Here is a 21490-nt window from a genome sequence, read left to right on the forward strand (position 1 = left end):
TTCCCTTTTGCCTTTTCTGTTTCTTTTCCTTTCCCCCGCTCCTGCCTCTTTTCCTTTTCTCCCCCTTCTGCCTCTTTAGTTTTTCCCCTTTCTGCCTCTTTTCCTTTTCCCCTTTCTGCCTCTTTCCTTTTCCCCTTTTCTGCCTCTTTTCCTTTTCCCCTTTCTGCCTCTTTTCCTGTTCCCCTTTTCTGCCTCTTTCCCTTTTCCCCTTTCTGCCTCTTTCCTTTTCCCCTTTTCTGCCTCTTTCCTTTTCCCCTTTTCTGCCTCTTCTCCTTTTCTCCCCCTTCTGCCTCTTTCCTTTTCCCTGTTCTGCCTCTTTCCTTTTCTCCCCTTCCTCTCTTTTTTCCTTTTCCCCTTTCTGCCCCTTTTCCCTTTCCCCTTTTCTGCCTCTTTCCTTTTCTCCCCCTTCTGCCTCTTTCCCTGTTCTCCCCTTTCTCTCTCTTTTCCTTTTCTCCCCCTTCCTCTCTTTTTTCCTTTTCCCCCTTCTGCCCATTTTCCCTTTCCCCTTTTTCTGCCTCTTCTCCTTTTCTCCCCCTTCTCTCTCTTTTCCTTTTCTCCCCCTTCTCTCTCTTTTCCTTTTCTGCCCCTTCTCTCTCTTTTCCTTTTCTGCCCCTTCTGCTTCTTTTCCCTTTACCCTTTTCTGCCTCTTTCCTTTTCTCCCCCTTCTCTCTCTTTTCCTTTTCTCCCCCTTCTGCCTCTTCTCCTTTTCTCCCCCTTCTGCTTCTTTTCCCTTTCCCCTTTTCTGCCTCTTTCCTTTTCCCCCCTTCTGCCTCTTTTCCTCTTCTCCCCTTTCTGCCTCTTTCCTTTCCCCTTTTCTGCCTCTTTCCTTTTCCCCCTTTCTGCCTCTTTCCTTTCCCCTTTTCTGCCTCTTTCCTTTTCCCCCCTTCTGCCTCTTTTCCTCTTCTCCCCTTTCTGCCTCTTTCCTTTCCCCTTTTCTGCCTCTTTCCTTTTCCCCCTTTCTGCCTCTTTCCTTTCCCCTTTTCTGCCTCTTTCCTTTTCCCCCCTTCTGCCTCTTTTCCTCTTCTCCCCTTTCTGCCTCTTTCCTTTCCCCTTTTCTGCCTCTTTCCTTTTCCCCCTTTCTGCCTCTTTCCTTTCTCCTTTTCTGCTTCTTTCCTTTTCCCCCTTCTGCCTCTTTCCCTGTTCTCCCCTTTCTGGCTCTTTTCCTGCCCTCTCCCCAGCGGTGCCTGTGCCAGGAGGCTCTCCCTCACCCGTAGAGGTGGTTGACGTGGGGGTTGACGCCGAGGGAGTTCATCCAGTTGCGGAAGGTCCGTTCCTCACGAGTCTCTCCTAGATCACAGGAGACAGGGTCATGCCACATCTACAACCTCACAGGCCCACAGAGTTTTCCACCTTGCAAGGCAGGGAGCCTCGAGCAGCACAGCTCATTGATTAGACTCTTGAGCAGAAAATGGGTATGTCCCACCCACCCCTGCCTCCCAATTCCTTCAAAGGAATAAAGTTGCCCTGATGCCAGCTTTTGGCTGCCAGTTTGACCTCCCCACCCCACAGAAGAGTTTGCCTTTTGCACTTGATGCATGAAAAAGCAGCTGGAAAGTCTTTCCAATGGGTGTTAGCTTACTGCTGCCTGGGAGCCAGGGCAGCCTAAGCACTAAGCCAAATTCTGCCAGCAACCACAGCTCCCACAAACATCTGAGTACTGCATCCAGTGCTGGAGCCTCTGTGCCAGGAAGGATCTGGAGGGGCTGGAAGGTGTCCAGAGAAGGGCCACGAGGATGAGCAGAGGGCTGGAGCTGCTCTGCTGTGAGGACAGACTGAAGGAGTTGGGGTTGTTCAGTCTGGGGAGAAGAAGGCTCCCAGGAGACCTTCTTGTGGCCTTCCAAGATCTGCAGGGGGCTCCAAGAAAGCTGGGGAGTCACTTCATAGGGTGTCAAGGAGTGATAGGACTGGGGGGGATGGGGCAGAAATAGAAATGGGGAGATTGAGCTTGGATGTTAGGAAGAAGTTGTTCCCCATGAGGGTGGTGAGAGACTGGCACAGGTTGCCCAGGGAGGTGGTGGAAGCCTCCTGCCTGGAGGTGTTTGCAGCCAGGCTGGAGGTGGCTGTGAGCAACCTGCTGTGGTGTGAGGTGTCCCTGGCCATGGCAGGGGGGTTGGAACTGGCTGAGCCTTGAGGTCCCTTCCAAGCCTGACAGTTCCATGATCTTGTTGCATTACTGAGGTGCTCTCTGTCCAGGGCTAGGGAATGGCAAAACATCCCTAGCCCTGGCATGGAGATTGACAGGTTGCTGGCAGTGCTCCTAACAGCTTCAGGCCCCACATCAGGGTCAGAGCAGCTACACATGCTCTCACGTGCCCTCCTCATGCATTGAACACCCATGGCAGCCTCAGATCACTTCATAGAATCATAACATCAGTAAGGTTGGAAAATACCTTAGAGATCATCAAGTCCAACCTGTCACCCAGCACCTCCTGACAACTAAACCATGGCACCGAGTGCCACATCCAATCCCCTCTTGAACACCTCCAGGGATGGGGACTCCACCACCTCCCTGGACAGCACATTCCAACGGCCAATCTCTCTTGCTGGGGAGAACTTTCTCCTCACCTCCAGCCTAAACCTCCCCTGGCACAGCTTGAGACTGTGTCCTCTTGTTCTGGTGCTGGGTGCCCAGCAGGGGGAGCGCAGCCTGCTGCGACCCAAGGCTTTGCCTTTCACCACTGCTCCACCGCCGCTGCCGCGGCTGGCAGAGCCCTCACCTTCCAGCAGGGTCCTCACCTTCCAGCAGGGTCCAGTCGATGTCCTGGTTCTCAGGCTTGGTAAGCGCTGGGTACTTGTTGAAGAGGTTGGCGACGAAGGCCAGGTTGAGCTTGGGGTTGCCGCTGACCACGTCGGCCGGCGTGACGAACTGCCGGCAGCCCAGGCGCTCCGCCTGCTGCAGCATGTACTCTGCCCTCCTCAGGTCATCCTTCTCCTGCCAGGGCAGCCGGGCAAAGAGGTCAGGAGACAAAGCAAAGCAGATGGGAAGCTCCTGACTTGCTATGTGTGGTGATTCCAGGATGTCAGGGGTTGGAAGGGACCTCCAAAGATCATCCAGTCCAACCCCCTGCCAGAGCAGGAGCAGAGAATCCAGCACAGGTCACACAGGAACACATCCAGATGGGGCTGGAAAGGCTCCAGAGCAGGAGGCTCCACAGCCTCTCTGGGCAGCCTGCTCCAGGGCTCTGTGAGCCTCACAGGGAAGAAGTTCCTCCTCCTGTTGAGGTGGAAACTCCTGTGCTGGAGTTTCCATCCATTGCTCCTTGTCCTATCCCAGGGTGCAGCTGAGCAAAGCCTGTCCCCTCCCTCCTGACCCCAGCCCTCAGATACTGATAGACATTGATCAGATCTCTCTCAGTCTTCTCCAGACTGAAAAACCCCAGGGCTTTTTAGAATCAGAATCACACAGAATTACTGAGGCTGGAACAGACCTCTGAGCTCATCCAGCCCAGCCTGTGACCCAACACCACCACACCAGCCACACCACGTCCCAGAGTGCCACATCCAGCCTCTCCTTAAACACCTCCAGGGATGGTGACTCCACCACCACCCTTGGCAGTCCATCCCAGTGTCTCATTCCCCTTTCCATGAGGAATTGCTTCCTGACATCCAATCTAACCCTCCCCTGGCACAGCCTCAGGCCATGCTCTCTGTCCTGTCACAAGCTGCCTGGGAGCAGAGCCTGACCCCCACTGACTTCAACTTCCCTTCACATAGTGGAGAGTGTAGTAAGGTCCCCCCCTGAGTCTCCTCATTCTGGTTGCTCTCCTCTGGACCAGCACCTCAGGATCTTGAAGTTAGGGGCCCAGAGCTGCACACAGTGCTCGAGGTGAGGCCACACCAGTGCCCAGCACAGGGCAGAATTCCATCCCTGGTGCTGCTGGCCACACTTTTCCTGATGCAGGCCAGGATGCCATTGGCCTTCTTAGCCACCTGGGCACACTGCTGCCTCATGCTCAGCTGTTGTCACCCAGCAGTGCCAGGTCCTCCTCTGCCTGGCTGCTCTCCAGTCACTCACCCCCCAGTCTGATGCACTGCATGGGGTTACTGTGGCCAAAGTGCAGCAGCCTGCCTGCCCTTGGCCTCTTTAAACCTCATCCTCTTGGCCTCAGCCCAGCCAGCCAGCCTGGCCAGGGCTCTCTGAGGTGTCTTCCTACATCCCAGCAGATCCACACTGCCCCCAGCTTGGTGTCATCCACCAGTTGACTAACTGCAGACTCCATCCCCCCAGCCAAGTCATCAATAAAGATGTTGAACAGAACTGGGCCCAGTGCTGATCCCTGGGGGGCACTGCTGGTCACTGGACTGGAAGCCACAACCACTCTCTGTGCCCACTCCTCCAGCCAGCTTTTAGCCCAGCCAAGGGTGCACCTGCCCAAGCCATGGGCTGCCAGCTCTGCCAGGAGGATGCTGTGGGAGACTGTGTCAACACCCCTCAAATTCATTAGGCCTCAGCTGATAAGCAAATGGATGAAGCTGCACAGCCCAGTCCCTGCTGCTGCTGCTGTGGAAGTCACTGTCCCAGTCTGCCTTGGTGCTGTGCCTAACACAGTGCCCCTGGAACTGGGAGGAGTGACTGACACTCCATCAGGCTCTGCTGCCATTCAGCCAGGCCTGGGCAGGCTGCAGAGCTGTGTGGAGTGTGGAAAGGAACCTCCAGAAGGATGAGTGCAGGGTCCTGCACCTGGGGAGCAACAACCTCCTACAGCAGGACAGGTGAGGGGGGACCTGCTAGGAAGCAGCCCCCTGGAGAAGGATCTGGGAGTGCTGGTGGGCAACAAGTTCTGCATGGGACAGCAATGTGCCCTGGGGGCCAAGAAGGCCAAGGGGGTCCTGGGGGGCATTCAGAGGAGTGTGGCCAGCAGAGCCAGGGAGGTTCTCCTCCCCCTCTGCTCTGCCCTGCTGAGTCCTCACCTGGAAGATTGCATCCAGGTCTGGGCTCCCCAGTTCAGGAGGGACAGGGATCTGCTGGAGAGAGTCCAAGGGAGGGCTAGAAGGATGCTGAAGGGACTGCAGCACTGCCTGGTGAGGAGAGGCTGAGAGCCCTGGGGCTGTTTGGTCTGGAGAGAAGGCTGAGAGGGATCTGATCAATGTCTATCAATAGCTGAGGGCTGGGGGTCAAGAGGAAGGGGCCAGGCTCTTTTCAGAGGTGTCCTGTGATAGGACAAGAGGCAGTGGACACAAAGTAGAACCCAGGAAGTTCCACCTCAATATGAGGAAAAACCTCTTTGGTGTGAGGCTGCTGGAGGCCTGCAGCAGGCTGCCCAGAGGGGTTGTGGAGTCTCCTGCTCTGGAGACTTTCAAACTCCTCCTGGATGTGTTCCTGGGTGACCCTGCTCTGGCAGGGGGGTTGGGCTCAATCTCCAGAGGCCCCTTCCAACCCCCACCACCCTGGGATCCTGTCACTCTTCAAGTTTCTGTTCTTTCCAACTGTTGTGCTCTTTGCCCTTAGATGCTCAAAAGCAGAAGGCAGCAAGGTCCCAGATGGAGCAAAGCCACAGATGCTTTCCCAGTCCTGTTTGTTACCTGGCAGGCAGTGAGCAGGCCTGCAGCAAGCACTCCTTCAGCAGGCACCCGAGGTGTGCCAGGCCCACTGACACTTTAGACACTCTAGAAACTCAGCTGCCAGGTTAGCCAGAGGTCAGAGGGCAGTGATAGGGCAGGGGTGGCTTGTGGCAGGAGGACAGGACAGCCTGGACACTTACATTGAAACCAGACATGTTAATATCGATCTGAGGCTCTCCTTCCTTCTGCCCTTTAGGTGCAATTTGATTGAGGAGGTGGAAATAGGCTCTGGAATCCTGGAAAGAGATGAAAAAACACAAACTTCAGGTCTCCCCCCACAGCAGTGAACATCACCACCACCACCACCCCCCACTGCAGGCTCATTTTAACAAGTCACTGTGCACAGCTGAGTACCTTCACTGAGTTACCAAAATCTGTAAGCTTAAAGGAGAGCACAAGGGGAAGAAATCCAGGCAGCAGGAAAGGAAAGAGAAAGGCAGAAGGTTAGAAACAGTCAGGATGCAAACTGTGGAGTTGAACTATTTGCTGCCAGCTCTGGTGCCACAGCTGAAGCAGGCAGGTATGGACCCCATGCTGCTCCTGCTGCCAGGGCTACCCCAAGGCTGCCCTAACCCCTAAAGAAGGCCACAGCAACAATGCCAATGGCCCCACAAAGGCAAAGCTGATTCTGAGAAGCCTGAAGGTCTTCTCCTGTGCCTACCCATTAGCTAGAACTCCTTAAAGGAGAGAAGCCAGGGACTGGCACAGCCTAGGAGGAGCCAATAGCTGCAGTAATTATTTATCAGCTACAAGTCCCTTTAGTCCTCAGCGCTAAGAAGGACCTCAGCACATCCTCACAGCCTGTGGGTTGCACCAGGGAAGCCAGCAGCTATCAGCAAAGCTGCTGAGCAGTTTTGAAGCTGGCAATCAGGGTGCCCAGAGGTGCATACAGACGGGTGGGCTCTGGGCTCCCCAGGCACCTCAGTTATCAAGTGGTTTTCTTTCCACCCCAACAGCCCTTTAACCTTCTTTCTCCTCCTCTAAGCTCCTGCCCATGTGCTGAGGTCAGTGTCCAAAGGAGCAAAAGAACACCCATTGCCCAGGAGCCACCACCCTGTGAGTGCTGAGCTGGAACAGGGCCAACCCCCCCAGGTGGGAAAACAGCTGCAAATCCCTGCACTGCCATTCTCAGCCCACTGTAGGGCACAGGAGGTCCTTGTTTCCCGTCTGTTGCCAGCCAGGGGGGCTCTCAGTACCTTGATATCTGAGCTGAAGTTATTGATTTTGTGCCAGCCTGCGTTCTCCAAGTGGAAGTTGGCCCATCTTAGGAGCAGCTCCTCTGGGGAGAGCTTCATAAGGTCCTCCAGGTTCTCCCCATCACGAAGTAAGGCAGCCAGTGCTAGGAAAGAAAAAGTCCTTGTGAGGGGAGGGAAGGAAGGAAGCAGTTTGCCAGAGGCAAACCTGCACACCAGAATTCAGAGTTACAGCAGCATCTTTGGTCTCTTCTCCCAGGCAACCACTGGCAGCACAAGAGGACAGGAAGAAGTGAGGCCATCCCTGGCAGACACAGAGCAGCTCACTCATCCTGGCCTGCATCAGGTAGAGTGTGGCCAGCAGGAGCAGGGAAGTCATTGTGCCCTGTGCTCAGCACTGCTGAGGCCACACCTTGAGTCCTGTGTCCAGTTCTGGGCTCCTCAATTTAAGAAGGACTTTGAGAGACTTGAATGTGTCCAGAGAAGGGCAATGAGGCTGGGGAAGGGTCTGGGGCACAGCCCTGTGAGGAGAGGCTGAGGGAGCTGGGGTTGCTTAGCCTGGAGAAGAGGAGGCTCAGGGGAGACCTTCTTGCTCTCTACCTCTACTTGAAGGGAGGTTGTAGCCAGGTGGGGGTTGGTCTCTTCTCCCAGGCACCCAGCACCAGAACAAGAAGACACAGTCTCAAGCTGTGGCAGGGGAGGTTTAGGCTGGAGGTGAGGAGAAAGTTCTTCCCAGAGAGAGTTGTTAGCCATTGGGATGTGCTGCCCAGGGAGGTGGTGGAGTCCCCATCCCTGGAGGTGCTCAAGAGGGGATTGGATGTGGCACTTGGATCCATGGTTTAGTTGACTAGATGGTGTTGGGTGATAGGTTGGACTTGATGATCTCTGAGGTCTTTTCCACCCTGTTGATTCTGTGATTCCCTGATTCCAGGGGGAGAAGGGGAGGACAATAACCAACTCTCGGTTAAGTGCAAACAATCTGCACAGTAGTGGAGTTTTTCCCAACTTAGAAAAGTGTGTGGGGAATATTTCCCATTTTCTCAGAGCACACAGTTCCCTGGCTTGCCCATGCAGTCTTTCCAACTGATGAGAGCAGGCTAAATGCAAATTTATCTCTACCTGACTGTCAAAGGGAAGAAACCATGAGAAGTGCCCTTCCAGCTCCCCATTGCTTCCCCTGCCCTGCATTTCCAGTCCAAGCCAAACTACTGCACAGCTGGGAAGCTTCAAGAAAAGCCACCAAAGCTCCTCCATCCAGCTGGGTGCTCCTGAGAGCCCATGCAGGGACAGCAGAGCTCTGTGAAGGATCTGCAGAGCTTCAGTTCTGGAGGCTGTGGCGCAGGACCACGCGAGCCCCACGCGGAGCTGCGGCACCGCTCTCGAAGCACCAGAACCAAAGCAAGAGCCCAGCTGCACCACTGACAGCAGCAGGGAGGAACTGAGCCACTGCAAACACCTTCCCAAAGAGCTGGAGACCTCCTTCTTGGTTGTTATTAAGGAAGATTGCAGAATGATTGAATGGTTTGAGTTGGAAGGGACTGGCAAAGGTCCACCAGCTCCAGCACCCCTGCCATGGGCAGGGACACCTCCCACCAGCACAGGCTGCTCAAGGCCTCATCCAGCCTGGCCTTCAACACCTCCAGGGAGGGGGCAGCCACAGCCTCCCCCAGCAACCTGTTCCAAAGTCTCCTCACCCTCACTCTCTTGAATTTCTTCCTCATCTCCAGTCTCAGCCTCCTCTCTCCCAGCTCAAAGCCATTGTTCCTCATCCTGGCACTCCCAGCCCTTGTCACAAGTCCCTCCCCAGCTCTCCCAGAGCCCTTTCAGGTACTGGAAGGCTGCTCTGAGGTCTCCCTGGAACTATCTCTTCTCCAGGCTGAACAGCCCCAACTCTCTCAGCACCACCCTCACCCTAAAGAATTTCTTCCTCATCTCCAGTCTCAATCTCCCCTCTCCCAGCTCAAAGCCACTGTCCCTCATCCTGTCAGCACAATCCATTGTCAAAAGTCCCTTCCTGGCTTTCTTGTAGCTCCCCTTCAGCTACTGAAGATGTGTAGTTGTCTCTAACCAGCAAGCAGTTGTTGCCACCCCCCAACAGCCTCATGTACCTGTGGCTGAAGCACACCAGGGCAGCCTGCCCAGCCCCCACACAGCAATGTGCTCATTCACACCACAAAGCTTGCACCAGGATGTGCCTCGACTTAGAGCCTTGTATTCAGCCAGGCTGAACCCAAGGCTGATATCACCCAGACAGCACAACCTCCCCACCTGAACCTGCCTGCAGGACATTCAGCTCAGCATATGCCCTCTGGAACCTGAAGGTGAGCATCCCCCTTTCAGCAGAGGAGGGAAGAGGCAGTGGCAGGCTGTGAATGACAGCTTTAGAAGTGATCACTTCATGGCTCACAGGATCTCAGGATGTTAGGGATTGGAAGGGACCTCAGGAGATCATCAAGACCAACCCCCCTGCCAGAGCAGGAGCAGAGAATCCAGCACAGGGCACACAGGAACACATCCAGATGGGGCTGGAAAGGCTCCAGAGAAGGAGACTCCACAACCTCTCTGGGCAGCCTGCTCCAGGGCTCTGGGACCCTCAGAGGGAAGAAGTTCCTCCTCATCTTGAGGTGGAACCTCCTGTGCTGGAGTTTCTATCCACTGCCCCATGTCCTATCCCAGGGTGCAACTGAGCAGAGCCTGTGCCCTCCCTCCTGACCCCCACCCCTCAGCTATTGATAGACATTGATTAATTCCCCTCTCAGTCTTCTCTCCAGACTAAACAATCACAGACTTTCAAAGACCTTTGAGATCAAGTCTAAGCTCACCTAGAACTCACAGCCTGTGAGAGACTCAACCTTGTCTCTCTTGATGTGACTCAGCAAAGATAAAATCCCCTTTGCTGCTTGCCCAGACAACAGCTGATGTGTACTGGGCAGATGCCACTGGATAAGGACTCTCTGGAATGTGCCCAGACAAGATCAGCTCTACCCATCAGCTACCCCGGGGAGGGAGGATGCTGCAAAGGGTTCATCACCTGGACACATCCCTAAAACACAGTACAAGAGATCTGAGCAGCTCCTGGCTCAGGAGAAGGAAAACACCTGGGCAGTGCAGCTCTGAAGAAAACAGCAGGAGAGAAAAGGACAGGGACAGGAGGAAAGACATCCCCATGGAGCCTGGAGGCAGCAGACCAAGGGGAAGCCTTTCTCCATCTCCTAAGTTCCACCTCCTGCAACTCCTGGAGCTGAAGAGGCTGCTCAGAGAAGGACCTGGACTTTGGGATCTCTCCCTCCCCTCCTCTGCTGGAGGACAGCACAGCCAACAAGGATGACCTCTCCTCCATGCCAAAGCTGCAGCAGCCTTCTTCCACAGACCCAAACTGTCTTGGGGGGTGGTAATGTGATTCCTTTCCTTTTCTATCTCCCTCCTCTCTCTCTCTCTCTCTCTCTCTCCCTTCTTCTGATCCATCCACTTTATTCTATTACTCAATAGCCTGGAGGGCTGTTGATATTTTGGCCTCATTTGTGCCTCTAATTTCATAACACAGCAATGTTCAGAAGAACTGAGGCTCATTCCCTCTCTGTACTGAGACACAGCCCCACCACTGCTAAGCCCCTGCCACTAACCCACATTCCCCAGCACCACAACCATGCAGCTTTTAGACCCCTCAGGGGTGGTGACTCCACTACCTCCCTGGGCAGCCTGGGGCAGTGCCTGAGAACCCTTGATGGGAAGAAGTTTTTCCTAACATCCAACCTGAACCTCCTCAGGCACAACTTGAGGCTGTTCCCTCTTGTACTCTCACTTGTTGCATGTGAGAAGAGACCAACCCCCACCACCCCCCTGGGCAGCCTAGGACAGTGCCTGAGGCTCCTTGCTGGGCAGACATTGCTCCTTTCACACTTCCCTTCACTGTCCTTTCCTTTAGGACCTGCAGTTGGGTTGAGGCAGACCCAGCACTGATACAGGCTGGGCAGTGATTGGCTTGAGAGCAGCCCTGAAAGAAAAGGCCTTGGGGGTGCTGGGGGAGGAGAAGCTCAACAGGAGCCAGCAGGGAGCACTTGCAGCCCAGAGCTACAGCAGGAGATGTGTGTCCAGCAGGGCCAGGGAGAGGATTCTCCCCCTCTGCTCCACTCTGCTGAGACCACAGCTGGAGCTCTGGGGCCAGTTCTGGAGCCTCTGTGCCAGGAAGGATCTGGAGGGGCTGGAAGGTGTCCAGAGAAGGGCCACGAGGAGGAGCAGAGGGCTGGAGCTGCTCTGCTGTGAGGACAGACTGAGGGAGTTGGAGCTGTTCAGTCTGGAGAGGAGAAGGCTCCAAAGAGACCTCATTGTGGCCTTCCAGGATCTGAAGGGGGCTCCAAGAAAGCTGGGGAGGGACTTTCGAGGGTGTTAGGGAGTGATAGGACTGGGGGGATTGGAGCAAAACTAGAGGAGGGTAGATTGAGATTGGATGCTAGGAAGAAGCTCTTCCCCATGAGGGTGGTGAGAGCCTGGCACAGGTTGCCCAGGGAGGTGGTGGAAGCCTCCTGCCTGGAGGTGTTTGCAGCCAGTCTGGCTGTTGCTGTGAGCAGCCTGCTGCAGTGTGAGGTGTCCCTGGCCATGGCAGGGGGCTGGGGCTGGCTGCTCCTTGAGTTCCCCCCAGCCCTGCGAGCTGCCCGGCGCCGGGAGCGCTGTACCTTCGTTCCTGCTGAGCTCGATGTCGGCGAAGAGGCCGATCTTGATGATCTGCCAGAGCAGCCCCAGCACCAGGTGGGGCTTCCCTTCCCTCAGATCCTCCGCCCCGATGTTGACCACATGGCAGCCGATGGCCGACGCCGAATTCAGTGCCAGGTTCAGGTTCTCCTGCGAAGGGCAGCGCAGCCGGGTGAGACACAGCCGGGGGAGACGCAGCCGGGGGAGACGCAGCCGGGGGAGACACAGCCGGGGGAGACGCAGCCGGGGGAGACACAGCCGGGGGAGACACAGCCGGGGGAGACACAGCCGGGGGAGACACAGCCGGGGGAGACGCAGCCGGGGGAGACGCAGCCGGGGGAGACACAGCCGGGGGAGACACAGCCGGGGGAGACGCAGCCGGGGGAGACACAGCCGGGGGAGACACAGCCGGGGGAGACGCAGCCGGGGGAGACGCAGCCGGGGGAGACACAGCCGGGGGAGACGCAGCCGGGGGAGACGCAGCCGGGGGAGATGCTGCTTTGCCTTTCATCTAGCACCGGAGGGCAGAGCTTCCTCCCTCGGTCTTGCTCCGGCGGCTCGGAGCTGAGGGCTCCCCGCGGGCGCGCTGCGGCTGAAGGCCGAACCAGAGCCGTGGTGGCAGCAGGCTGAATCAATAAGAACTGCAGCGGGCACCAGGCTTGAATTTCAGCCTCTGGTATTTAGTTTCAGCCTCTGAGTTAGTTGCCTCTAGCAGTGCCAACGTGGATAAGGCTGGAGAAGTGTTCGTTGGTACACACACACCACCCCACCCCCCCCTCCCAACACCAGCCTGTGGCACTGTGGAACGCCTGCGGTGGGCTGTTCAGAAAGCCAACACCACAAGCCACAGGGCTGGAAAGAGGCAGCCCTGCCCAGGATGACCACAGCAGCACCAGCTGCAGCCAGGAAGCTCAGCATTTTCATGCCCATGTGAGCTGCCAGTGAAAGCTGCCCTGAATAATTGAACACAAGTGGCAAACCCTGCTCCTTCCCAGGCTTCCCCCAGCAGTGCCTGAAGCCAGCAGGGTTCTGACTGTGGATTTCAGCACAAACAAGAGGCATACCTGGATGATGAAGGGGGTCAGCTTCTTCTTGTTAATCGCTCTCTCATCGATAGTGTCCGGGACAGACAGGTTGATCATTTTGCTGGCAGGAGGCAGGCAAACAAACACCATCAACAAACACATCACAAAACAAAACCAAACCAAGGACATGGAATCAACATTGGATCTTTCACCTCAGCAAAACTCAAAGCCCTCCTCAGGGGTGGTCTGTTTCTTTTGGGGGTGGGCTTTGTTTTAAAGAAATCAAGGTTGTGCAAATCAGGAGTTAATATTCAGGTGCCCAAGGAGGTGTCTGTAACTAATAGCTGAGCCCTGAAACCTTAAACACCTCACTGGCCACTCCTGAGCTCGGCTGCTGGAGCACAAGGAGCACATGAATGATTCAGGGTGCAGGCACTGAAGTGGTGAAGCCTCCTTGTGATAGCCACGGCAGAGGTGTTTCCTCCTGGGCTAAGGATGCCCTGCTGCTGGCAAGGAGAAGCTGCCGCTGCAGGAAAGCAGGCACACACCCCCAGGGCTTGGTGGGAGGCACACAGCGGGGTTGTGAGGCAGCAAAAAAGCCATGGCAAGGGTTGACTTGAGAGTCTGAGCTGATGTGCCAAAAGTGCGGAAGGACTTGAAAGCAGGGAAGGGAAAAAGCAGCACCAGGAAGCCAAACAAAACTGACAAACCAGAGAGGAACGATAAAGGAAGAAGGAGGGGAAAAGGAAAAGAGGAAGAAGGTGGGTGGGGGGAGGAAGAGAGGAAAAATGGGGGGGGGGGGGGGAAGAAGAGAGGAAGGGGGGGAAAAGAAGAGAGGAAGAAGGGGGGAAAGGAAAAGAGGAAGAAGGGAGAAAGGGAGAGAGGAAGAAGGGGGGAAGGAAAAGAGGAAGAAGGGGGGAAAGGAAAAAAGAAGGGGGAAAGGAAGAGAGGAAGGAGGAGGAGGAAGAATGGGGGGAAGGAAGAGAAGAAAGGTGGGAGGGAGGGAGGAAGCGAGGGAGGAAGGAAGGAAGGAAGGAAGGGAGGAAGGGAGGAAGGGAGGAAGGGAGGAAGGGAGGAAGAGAGGGAGGGAGGGAGGGAGGGAGGGAGGGAGGGAGGGAGAGAGGGAGGAAGGAAGCCTCCTAAACACACTGGTGGACAGCAGCTGTATCTGAGGCAGCAGTGTGCCCAGGGGGTCAAGAAGGCCAATGGCATCCTGGCCTGCATCAGGAACAGTGTGGCCAGCAGGGGCAGGGAGGTCGTTCTGGCCTGGACTCAGCGCAGGTTAGGCCACACCTTGAGTCCTGTGTCCAGTTCTGGGCTCCTCAGTTTAAGAAGAACTTTGAGAGACTTGAATGTGTCCAGAGAAGGGCAGTGAGGCTGGGGAAGGGTCTGGAGCATAGCTCCTGTGAGGAGAGGCTGAGGGAGCTGGGGTTGCTTAGCCTGGAGAAGAGGAGGCTCAGGGGAGACCTCATTGCTCTCTCCAACTCCCTGAAGGGAGGTTGTAGCCAGGTGGCACCCAGCACCAGAACAAGAGGACACAGTCTCAAGCTGTGCCAGGGGAGGTTTAGGCTGGAGGTGAGGAAGAAGTTCTTCCCAGCAAGAGAGATTGGCCATTGGGATGTGCTGCCCAGTGGGGTGGTGGAGTCCCCATCCCTGGAGGTGTTCAAAAGGGGACTGGATGTGGCACTTGGAGCCATGCTTCAGTTGTCAGGAGGGGTTGGGTGACAGGTTGGACTTGCTGCTATGGTTCCATGACTTACCAGAGCACAATGCCATCTCCCACAGCTTTGAAGAGGTCGTCTGTGTTGGGGTTCATCGGAATGACGTGCCTGCAGTCGGGATCATTCTCCAGGGCTTTGTTCATCCAGTTGACAAAGGCATATTTTTCTTCCTCTAAGATAAGCAAGTGCCAATTTTAAACCTTACATTTTTAAATCTTTAGCAAAGGGCTTCCCCCCCCACAAAAAGAATCAGTGTACAATGAGCCCAGGGAAATAACACCTCCCACCCACCCCCCAACTGTCATTGCCACACCAGCTGATAAGTCACACAAAGGTTACAGGGATCTGACTCTCCCCTCCAGTTCCCATAATCTTCCTGTCATTTGTTTATTACTCAACAGCTTTATTTCAGCCAAGTGCACAGAGTCACAGATTGCACTGGGTTGGAAGAGAGCATCTTGTCCAACCCCCCTGCAGGCAGCAGGGACACCTCCAACTAGAGCAGGCTGCCCAGGGACACACTCCAGCCCTTCAGTGTCCTTCCTGGAGTGAGGGACCCAAAACTGAACCCAGTGTGCGAGGTGTGGCCTCACCAGTGCTGAGTCCAAGGGCACACCTCCAACTAGATCAGGTTGCCCAGAGCCTATCAAGACTGACCTTGAATGTCTCCAGAGATGGAGCCTCAAGCACCTCCCTGGGCAGCCTGTGCCAGTGTCTCACCACCCTCCCTGAGCAGAGCTTCCTCATGATGTTCAACCTAACTCTGCCCTGCTCCACTTTCAAACCATCACCTCTTGTCCTATCACTCCAAACCCTTCTGCACAGTCCCTCCCCAGCCTTCCTGGAGGGCCCCTGCAGATACTGAAATGTAGTGATGAGGTCTCCCTGCGTGCCCCTAGTGACACAAGAACTTCATCAGCAAGCACAGCTAACAAACCAAAGAAACACACATTGAATTTACTCACTGCTGGCCTTGCATCACCACAGAATCAGCCAGCTTGGAAGAGACCTCCAAGATCATCAAGTCCAACCAATCACCCAACCCTAACTAATCAACCAGATCATGGCACTAAGTGCCTCATCCAGGCTTTCATTAAACACCTCCAGGGACGTTGACCCCACCCCCTCCCTGGGCAGCACATTCCAATGGGCAATCTCTCTTGCTGGGAAGAACTTCTTTCCAAGATCAAACCTAAACTTCCCCTGGCACAGCTTGAGACTGTGTCCTCTTGTTCTGGTGCTGGGTGCCTGGGAGAAGAGACCAACCTCCACCTGGCTACAACCTCCCTTCAGGGAGTTGGAGAGAGCAAGAAGGTCTCCCCTGAGCCTCCTCTTCTCCAGGCTAAGCAACCCCAGCTCCCTCAGCCTCTCCTCACAGGGCTGTGCTCCAGACCCCTCCCCAGCTTTGTTGCCCTTCTCTGGACACCTTCCAGCATCTCAACATCTTTCCTAACCTGAGGAGCCCAGAACTGGACACAGGACTCAAGGTGTGGCCTAAGCAGTGCTGAGCTTCCCTGCTCCTGCTGGCCACACTCTTCCTGATGCAGGCCAGGATGCCATTGGCCTTCTTGGCCCCCTGGGCACACTGCTGGCTCCTGTTCAGCTGCTGTCCACCAGTACCCCCAGGTCCCTCTCTGCCTGGCTGCTCTCAGCCACTCTACAGGCTGCAGACTGTGGAGAGTAGAGAGGCAGAGAGCAGGTGGAGAGTGGCCAGGCAGAAAGACCTTCTCATTCTGTCCTGCTCTCACCTTGATGTGGTATCACCCCAAGTACTGTGTCCTGTTCTGGGGCCCTCAGTTTAGGAAGGAGGTTGACTTGCTGGAAGGTGTCCAGAGAAGGGCAACAAAGTTGGGGAGGGGCTTGGAACACAGCCCTGTGAGGAGAGGCTGAGGGAGCTGGGGTTGCTTAGCCTGGAGAAGAGGAGGCTCAGGGGAGACCTTCTTGCTCTCTACAACTACCTGAAGGGAGGTTGTAGACAGGCAGAGGTTGGTCTCTTCTCCCAGGCACCCAGCACCAGAACAAGAGGACACAGTCTCAGGCTGTGCCAGGGGAGGTTTAGGCTGGATGTTAGGAAGAAGTTCTACACAGAGAGAGTGATTGCCCATTGGAATGTGCTGCCTGGGGAGGTGGTGGAGTCACCATCACTGGAGGTGTTCAGAAGGAGACTTGACAGGGTGCTTGGTGCCATGGGTTAGTTGATTAGGTGGTGTTGGATGATAGGTTGGACTTAATGATCTTCAAGATCTCTTCCAACCTGGTCTAGTCTACTTTATTCTACCCTACTTCTATTCTATTCTATTCTATTCTATTCTATTCTATTCTATTCTATTCTATTCTATTCTATTCTATTCTATTCTATTCTATTCTACTGTACTCTATTCTATTCTATCCTATGCTATCCTATCCTATCCGGTAGCTAGCCGAGAACAGGGCAATGCACTGTAGGGCTCTCCTGCTTTGGAGATCCGGACTCTACTGGGCCAAGAGAGGAGCATAAAGGTGTACAGAGCAGCTAGTTTGGAGATGTGGGCTCCAGGTGGGCAGGAGAGGAGCAGGAAGGGGGAGTGGTACCTGAGTAGGAGTGCTGGGTGCCCTCGCTGGAGAGCTCGGAGGTGCCCCCGATGGCACAGATCCCTTCCTTCCTGTTGATGGCTTTCCGGAAGGTCTTGGCAATGTCACTGCTCTTCACCTCTTGGAAAATCTGCAAGTCAAAGTGCTCTGTCAGGTAAAGGAAAACCTCTCTTCCACAACGTGAAAGGGACCACAGAAGCAGCCACTTCTTCTCAGCTTCACAGCAAGCTTGGTAGTGAATAAAACCCCAAACCAACCAAACCCGTCAGCAAAGGTGGAGGGCACAGCGAGGGTGGAGCAGGATTAGATGGAACATGGACAGTGGGGCAGTCATCCCAAACCTTCTCAAACCTATTGCAGGTGCCTGCTGAATCCAGAAGCATCAGGCATGAAGGCCTCACACACAGTCACCTGGCCCAGGAGATCTCAAAAGGCCACGAGACACAAAACGTGAAGCCCTTGGCGGTCAGAGCAGGTCACACATGCAGCAGGACCCCAGCTGACAAAGCTGCTGTGCCTGAACCTCTCTGTGGAAGCACACACACCTGTGAATGTGACTTCAGTTCACACCCAAGGCTGGGGCCACAAACCCAAGAACGAGGCAACACTCAGCTCTGCAACAAACAGGTAGGAAACAGTGCTCCAGGGAGAGCTTCCCTCTCCCCTAAAACCAGGGAAGCAGTTCCCCCTCCCCTAAAACCAGGGAAACAGTTCCCTCTCCCCTAAAACCAGGGAAGCAGTTCCCCCTCCCCTAAAACCAGGGAAACAGTTCCCTCTCCCCTAAAACCAGGGAAGCAGTTCTCTCTCCCCTAGAAACAGGGAAGCAGTTCCCCCTCCCCTAAAAACAGGGAAGCAGTTCCCTCTCCCCTAAAACCAGGGAAGCAGTTCCCCCTCCCCTAAAACCAGGGAAGCAGTTCCCTCTCCCCTAAAACCAGGGAAGCAGTTCCCCCTCCCCTAAAACCAGGGAAGCAGTTCCCTCTCCCCTAAAAAAAGGGGAGGAAAAGAGCTCTCCCTTCCTCTAAAACCAGGGAAGCAGTTCCCTCTCCCCTAAAACCAGGGAAACAGTTCCCTCTCCTCTAAAAACAAGGGGAGGAAAACAGTTCTCCCCTCTTCTAAACCCAGGGGACCAGTTCCCTCTCCTCTAAAAACAAGGGGAGGAAAACAGTTCATCCCTCCTCTAAACCCAGGGGACCAGTTCCCTCTCCCCTAGAAACAAGGGGAGGAAAACGTCTCTCCCTCTCCCCTAAAACCAGGGAAACAGTTCCCTCTCCCCTAGAAACCAGGGGAGGAAAACAGTTCTCCCCTCCTCTAAAACCAGGGAAACAGTTCAGTCTCCCCTAAAAACAAGGGGAGGAAAACAGTGCTCCCTCCCCTGAAACCAGGCCTGGGCTAACTGACAAAACACCCTCAGCCTTGAGGGCAGAGGAGATGCTTCAATGCAGAAGGACTGCAGGTGTTACTGAACAGCTTGTGTTTAATTCTCGCTGGCCCTGAGGTCCTACAGAGCTAAACAGTTGTGAGAAAAAACCCCAAGCCTTCAGTGACTTAAAAGCCTGCTGCAGCTCACAGGAGGCATTGGGTTGGAGGGGACCCAAGAAGGTCATCTTGTCCAACCCCCCTGTAGAGCACAGGGACAGAGAATGACAGAATGGTTTTGGTTTGAAAGGTTCTCTAGGATCATCAACCCAACCCCACCATGGCCACTAAACCATGGCCCCAAGTGGCTTGAACCCCTCCAGGCATGGGGACTCCACCACCTCCCTGGGCAGCCTGTGCCAATCCCTGACCACTCTTGCACCAAAGACATTTTTCTTCATCTCCAACCTAACCCTCCCCTGGCACAATTTCAGGCCATTTCCTTTTGTCCTATCACCTGATCCTAGGGAGCAGAGCCCAAGCCCCACCTCACTGCAGCCTCCTCTCAGGGTGCTGTGGAGAGCAATGAGGTCTCCCCTCAGCCTCCTCTTCTCCACACTCAACACCCCCAGCTCCCTCAGCTGCTCCTCCCCAGCCCTGTTCTCCAGACCCTTCCCCAGCTCTGTTGCCCTTCTCTGGACTTGCTCCAGCCCCAAAATGTCCTTCTCAGAGTGAGTGCCTTAAAACTGAACCCAGTGTGTGTGGCCTCACCAGTGCTGAGTCCAAGGGCACACCTCCAACTAGACCAGGCTGCCCAGAGCCTATCAAGATTGACCTTGAATGTCTCCTAGAATGGGATCTCAACCACCTCCCTGGGCAGCCTGTGCCAGTGTCTCACCACCCTCCCTGTGCAGAGCTTCCTCCTGATGTCCAACCTAACTCTGCCCTGCTCCACTTTCAAACCATTGCCTCTCATCCTGTAACTCCAAACCCTTCTGCACAGTCCCTCCCCAGCCTTCCTGGAGATCCCCATTCAGAAATGCCACTGTAAGGCCTCCCCAGAGCCTTCTCTGCTCCAGGCTAAGATGAAAGGAGAAAAAAAAACCCAACAGCCCTCCCTGAAAACTTAACCAAATTAGTTTCCATCAGGCTGCAAACACAACTGCAACTGCATCCTGCACAGCTGCAGGCCCCAGCAGCAGTGCTGAGGGCTGGCAAGCAGCTCTGGCTCTCCAAATCCACTGCGTGGCTTTAGCTGTCGCCAGGACGCTCCCCAGACCATTGCCACCCCTTCCAAGGTAGGCACAAGAGGCTGATTTCTCCCTTCCTGGTGCACAGTTAGAGTCATGGCCCAGCTCAAACCACCAGCTGCCAACATGCACCCAGCATGCAGGTGTGGGACAGGCTGCAAGCAAGCTCCAACTTACGAGGCGGCTCCGAACTCAAGAGTTCAGAGGGGCTGAAAACAATGAGGGAGCAGGAGGTGAAGGTAAACGAAGGAATGCCAGGAAAAAGGCTAGCTGAGAGGAAAAAACCTCAAAGGTACTGCCCAGGCTTTTTATGCCTCTCTCAGTATCCAGCCACCAGAGCATGGAAAGGATGAAGGGATGGATATGGGAGCAGTACCCCTGGAGAAATGCTCTGCTTCTGTGAAAATAAAGCAAAGGACATTTTTTGCTCTCACCTGTTTCTCAGGGCAGAAGGTTGAAGGTTAGATGTATTCTTCCAGCTTCTAGCTCCTTACTCCTGTTCCATTCTTTCAAGGCAACATTCTTTCCTAGGTCAGCATCTAGCACTTTCCATGGAATCACAGACTGGCTCAGGTTGGAAGGGACCTCAGAGAGCATCTACTCCAACTCCCCTGCCATGGGCAGCGATGCCTCTCAATTAGACCTGCTTGCTCAAGGCCTCATCCAATCTGGGCTTAAACACCTCCAGGGAGGAGGCAGCCACAACCTCCCTGGGCAGCCTGTGCCAGTGTCTCACCACCCTCCTGCTGAAGAACTTCCTCAGCTCCATCTAACCCTGCTCTGCCTCAGCTTCAAACCATTCCTCCTTGGCCTGGCTCCAGACACCCTCAGGAAAAGTCTCTCTGCAGCTTCCTGCAGGATCCCTTCAGGTCCTGGCAGGCAGCTCTGAGGTCCCCCTGCAGCCTTCTCTTCTCCAGGCTGCACACCCCCAGCTCCCTCAGCCTGGCCTCACAGCAGAGCTGCTCCAGCCCTTGGATCATTCTTGTGGCCTCCTCTGGCCTCACTCCAGCAGCTCTGTGTCCTTCTTCTGCTGGGGACAGCAGAGCTGGAGGCAGGATTGGAGGTGAGGTCTGAGCAGAGCAGAGCCCAGGGGCAGAATCCCCTCTGCTGCCCTGCTGCCCACACTGCTCTGGCTGCAGCCCAGCACACAGCTGCCTGCTGGGCAGCAGGAGGCACTGCTGGCTCCTGGGGAGCTGCTCAGCACCCAGCACCCCCAAGGCTTTTTCTGCAGGGCTGCTCTCAACCCACTCTGCACCCAGCCTGGATTGGTGCCTGGGGTTGGCCCAGCTGCAGGACCTTGCCCTGTGACTTGTTGAACCTCCTGCAGCTGGCCCTGGCCACTTCTCAAGCCTGTCAAGATCCTTCTGGATGCCATCCCTGCCCTCCAGTGAGTCCAGCTCAGCACACAGCTTGGTTAACTCCAACTGCCTCTTGAAAGGCCCTCTCCAGTCTTTAGCAAATAATTCTAAGTCCCATGAAACTGAGGAAGGAAATTATGCTGCTTCACTGGGAAAACAACAATGTGCCTGCAAAACAGGAGCAGCTTCCAGTCAAACACTGGAAGCCTGCAGAACTGGAAGTCTTGTTTTTCCAGTTGTCACCTCATGTGCAAATGGTCCTTCAGCCTCCCATGAAGTTTTCACTCAGGAAAAGCATGTGGATCTTGCTTGGATTGGTGTAACAACAACATATTTGCCCTCTGGCCAAATCCAAAGGCTGGCACAAAGGACTGCTCATAGGCAGAGGCCTGCCCAAGGGACTGATTTTTAGATGGTTAACTCCTCAGAAGGGATCAGTTTGGAGAAGAAAAACTAGGATTAGGCTAAGTGGCTGAGAAGTCAGGTTCAAGCTCTTAGAATTCCAGACTGCCAGCTTGGAAGGGACCCCAGGGATGCTCTGCTCCAACCCCTCCAGGTGACAGTGCAGTTGCCATGAGCTGGCTCAGCACCCTGGCAAGCTGAGTCTCAAACTGCCCAGTGCAGGGCACTGCACTGCTGCCCTTGGGAGATGATTCCAGGCTCTGACTGTGCTCATGGCAAACATTTTCTCCTGGAGTGCAATGGGAATGTCCCCAGCAGTACCTTGTCCCCATCCCCCCTTGGCTGTTCCATGGCACTCCTTGT

The 21490-nt window shown here is 55.1% G+C and overlaps 1 protein-coding gene across 3 annotated transcripts in view; it reads right to left on the minus strand.

Annotated features, from left to right (window-relative positions):
• The window catches only part of PLS3 (plastin 3), a 104842-nt gene that overhangs the window by 8543 nt on the left and 74809 nt on the right, over positions 1-21490 (minus strand). For all 3 annotated transcript variants that reach the window (XM_068163640.1, XM_068163642.1, XM_068163641.1), the window contains exons 4-11: positions 16762-16891; positions 14230-14362; positions 12509-12590; positions 11429-11594; positions 6759-6901; positions 5703-5798; positions 2737-2932; positions 1209-1287 (exon numbers count right to left, since the gene is read on the minus strand). In XM_068163640.1, coding sequence (XP_068019741.1) covers positions 1209-1287; positions 2737-2932; positions 5703-5798; positions 6759-6901; positions 11429-11594; positions 12509-12590; positions 14230-14362; positions 16762-16891 — 1025 coding nt within the window. The remainder of the gene's footprint in view (positions 1-1208; positions 1288-2736; positions 2933-5702; positions 5799-6758; positions 6902-11428; positions 11595-12508; positions 12591-14229; positions 14363-16761; positions 16892-21490) is intronic.

This window comes from Melanerpes formicivorus, unplaced genomic scaffold, assembly GCF_026170545.1.
Source record: "Melanerpes formicivorus ecotype bairdi unplaced genomic scaffold, bMelFor1.0.p_v2 SCAF_73, whole genome shotgun sequence".
Classification (NCBI taxonomy): Eukaryota; Metazoa; Chordata; class Aves; order Piciformes; family Picidae; genus Melanerpes; species Melanerpes formicivorus.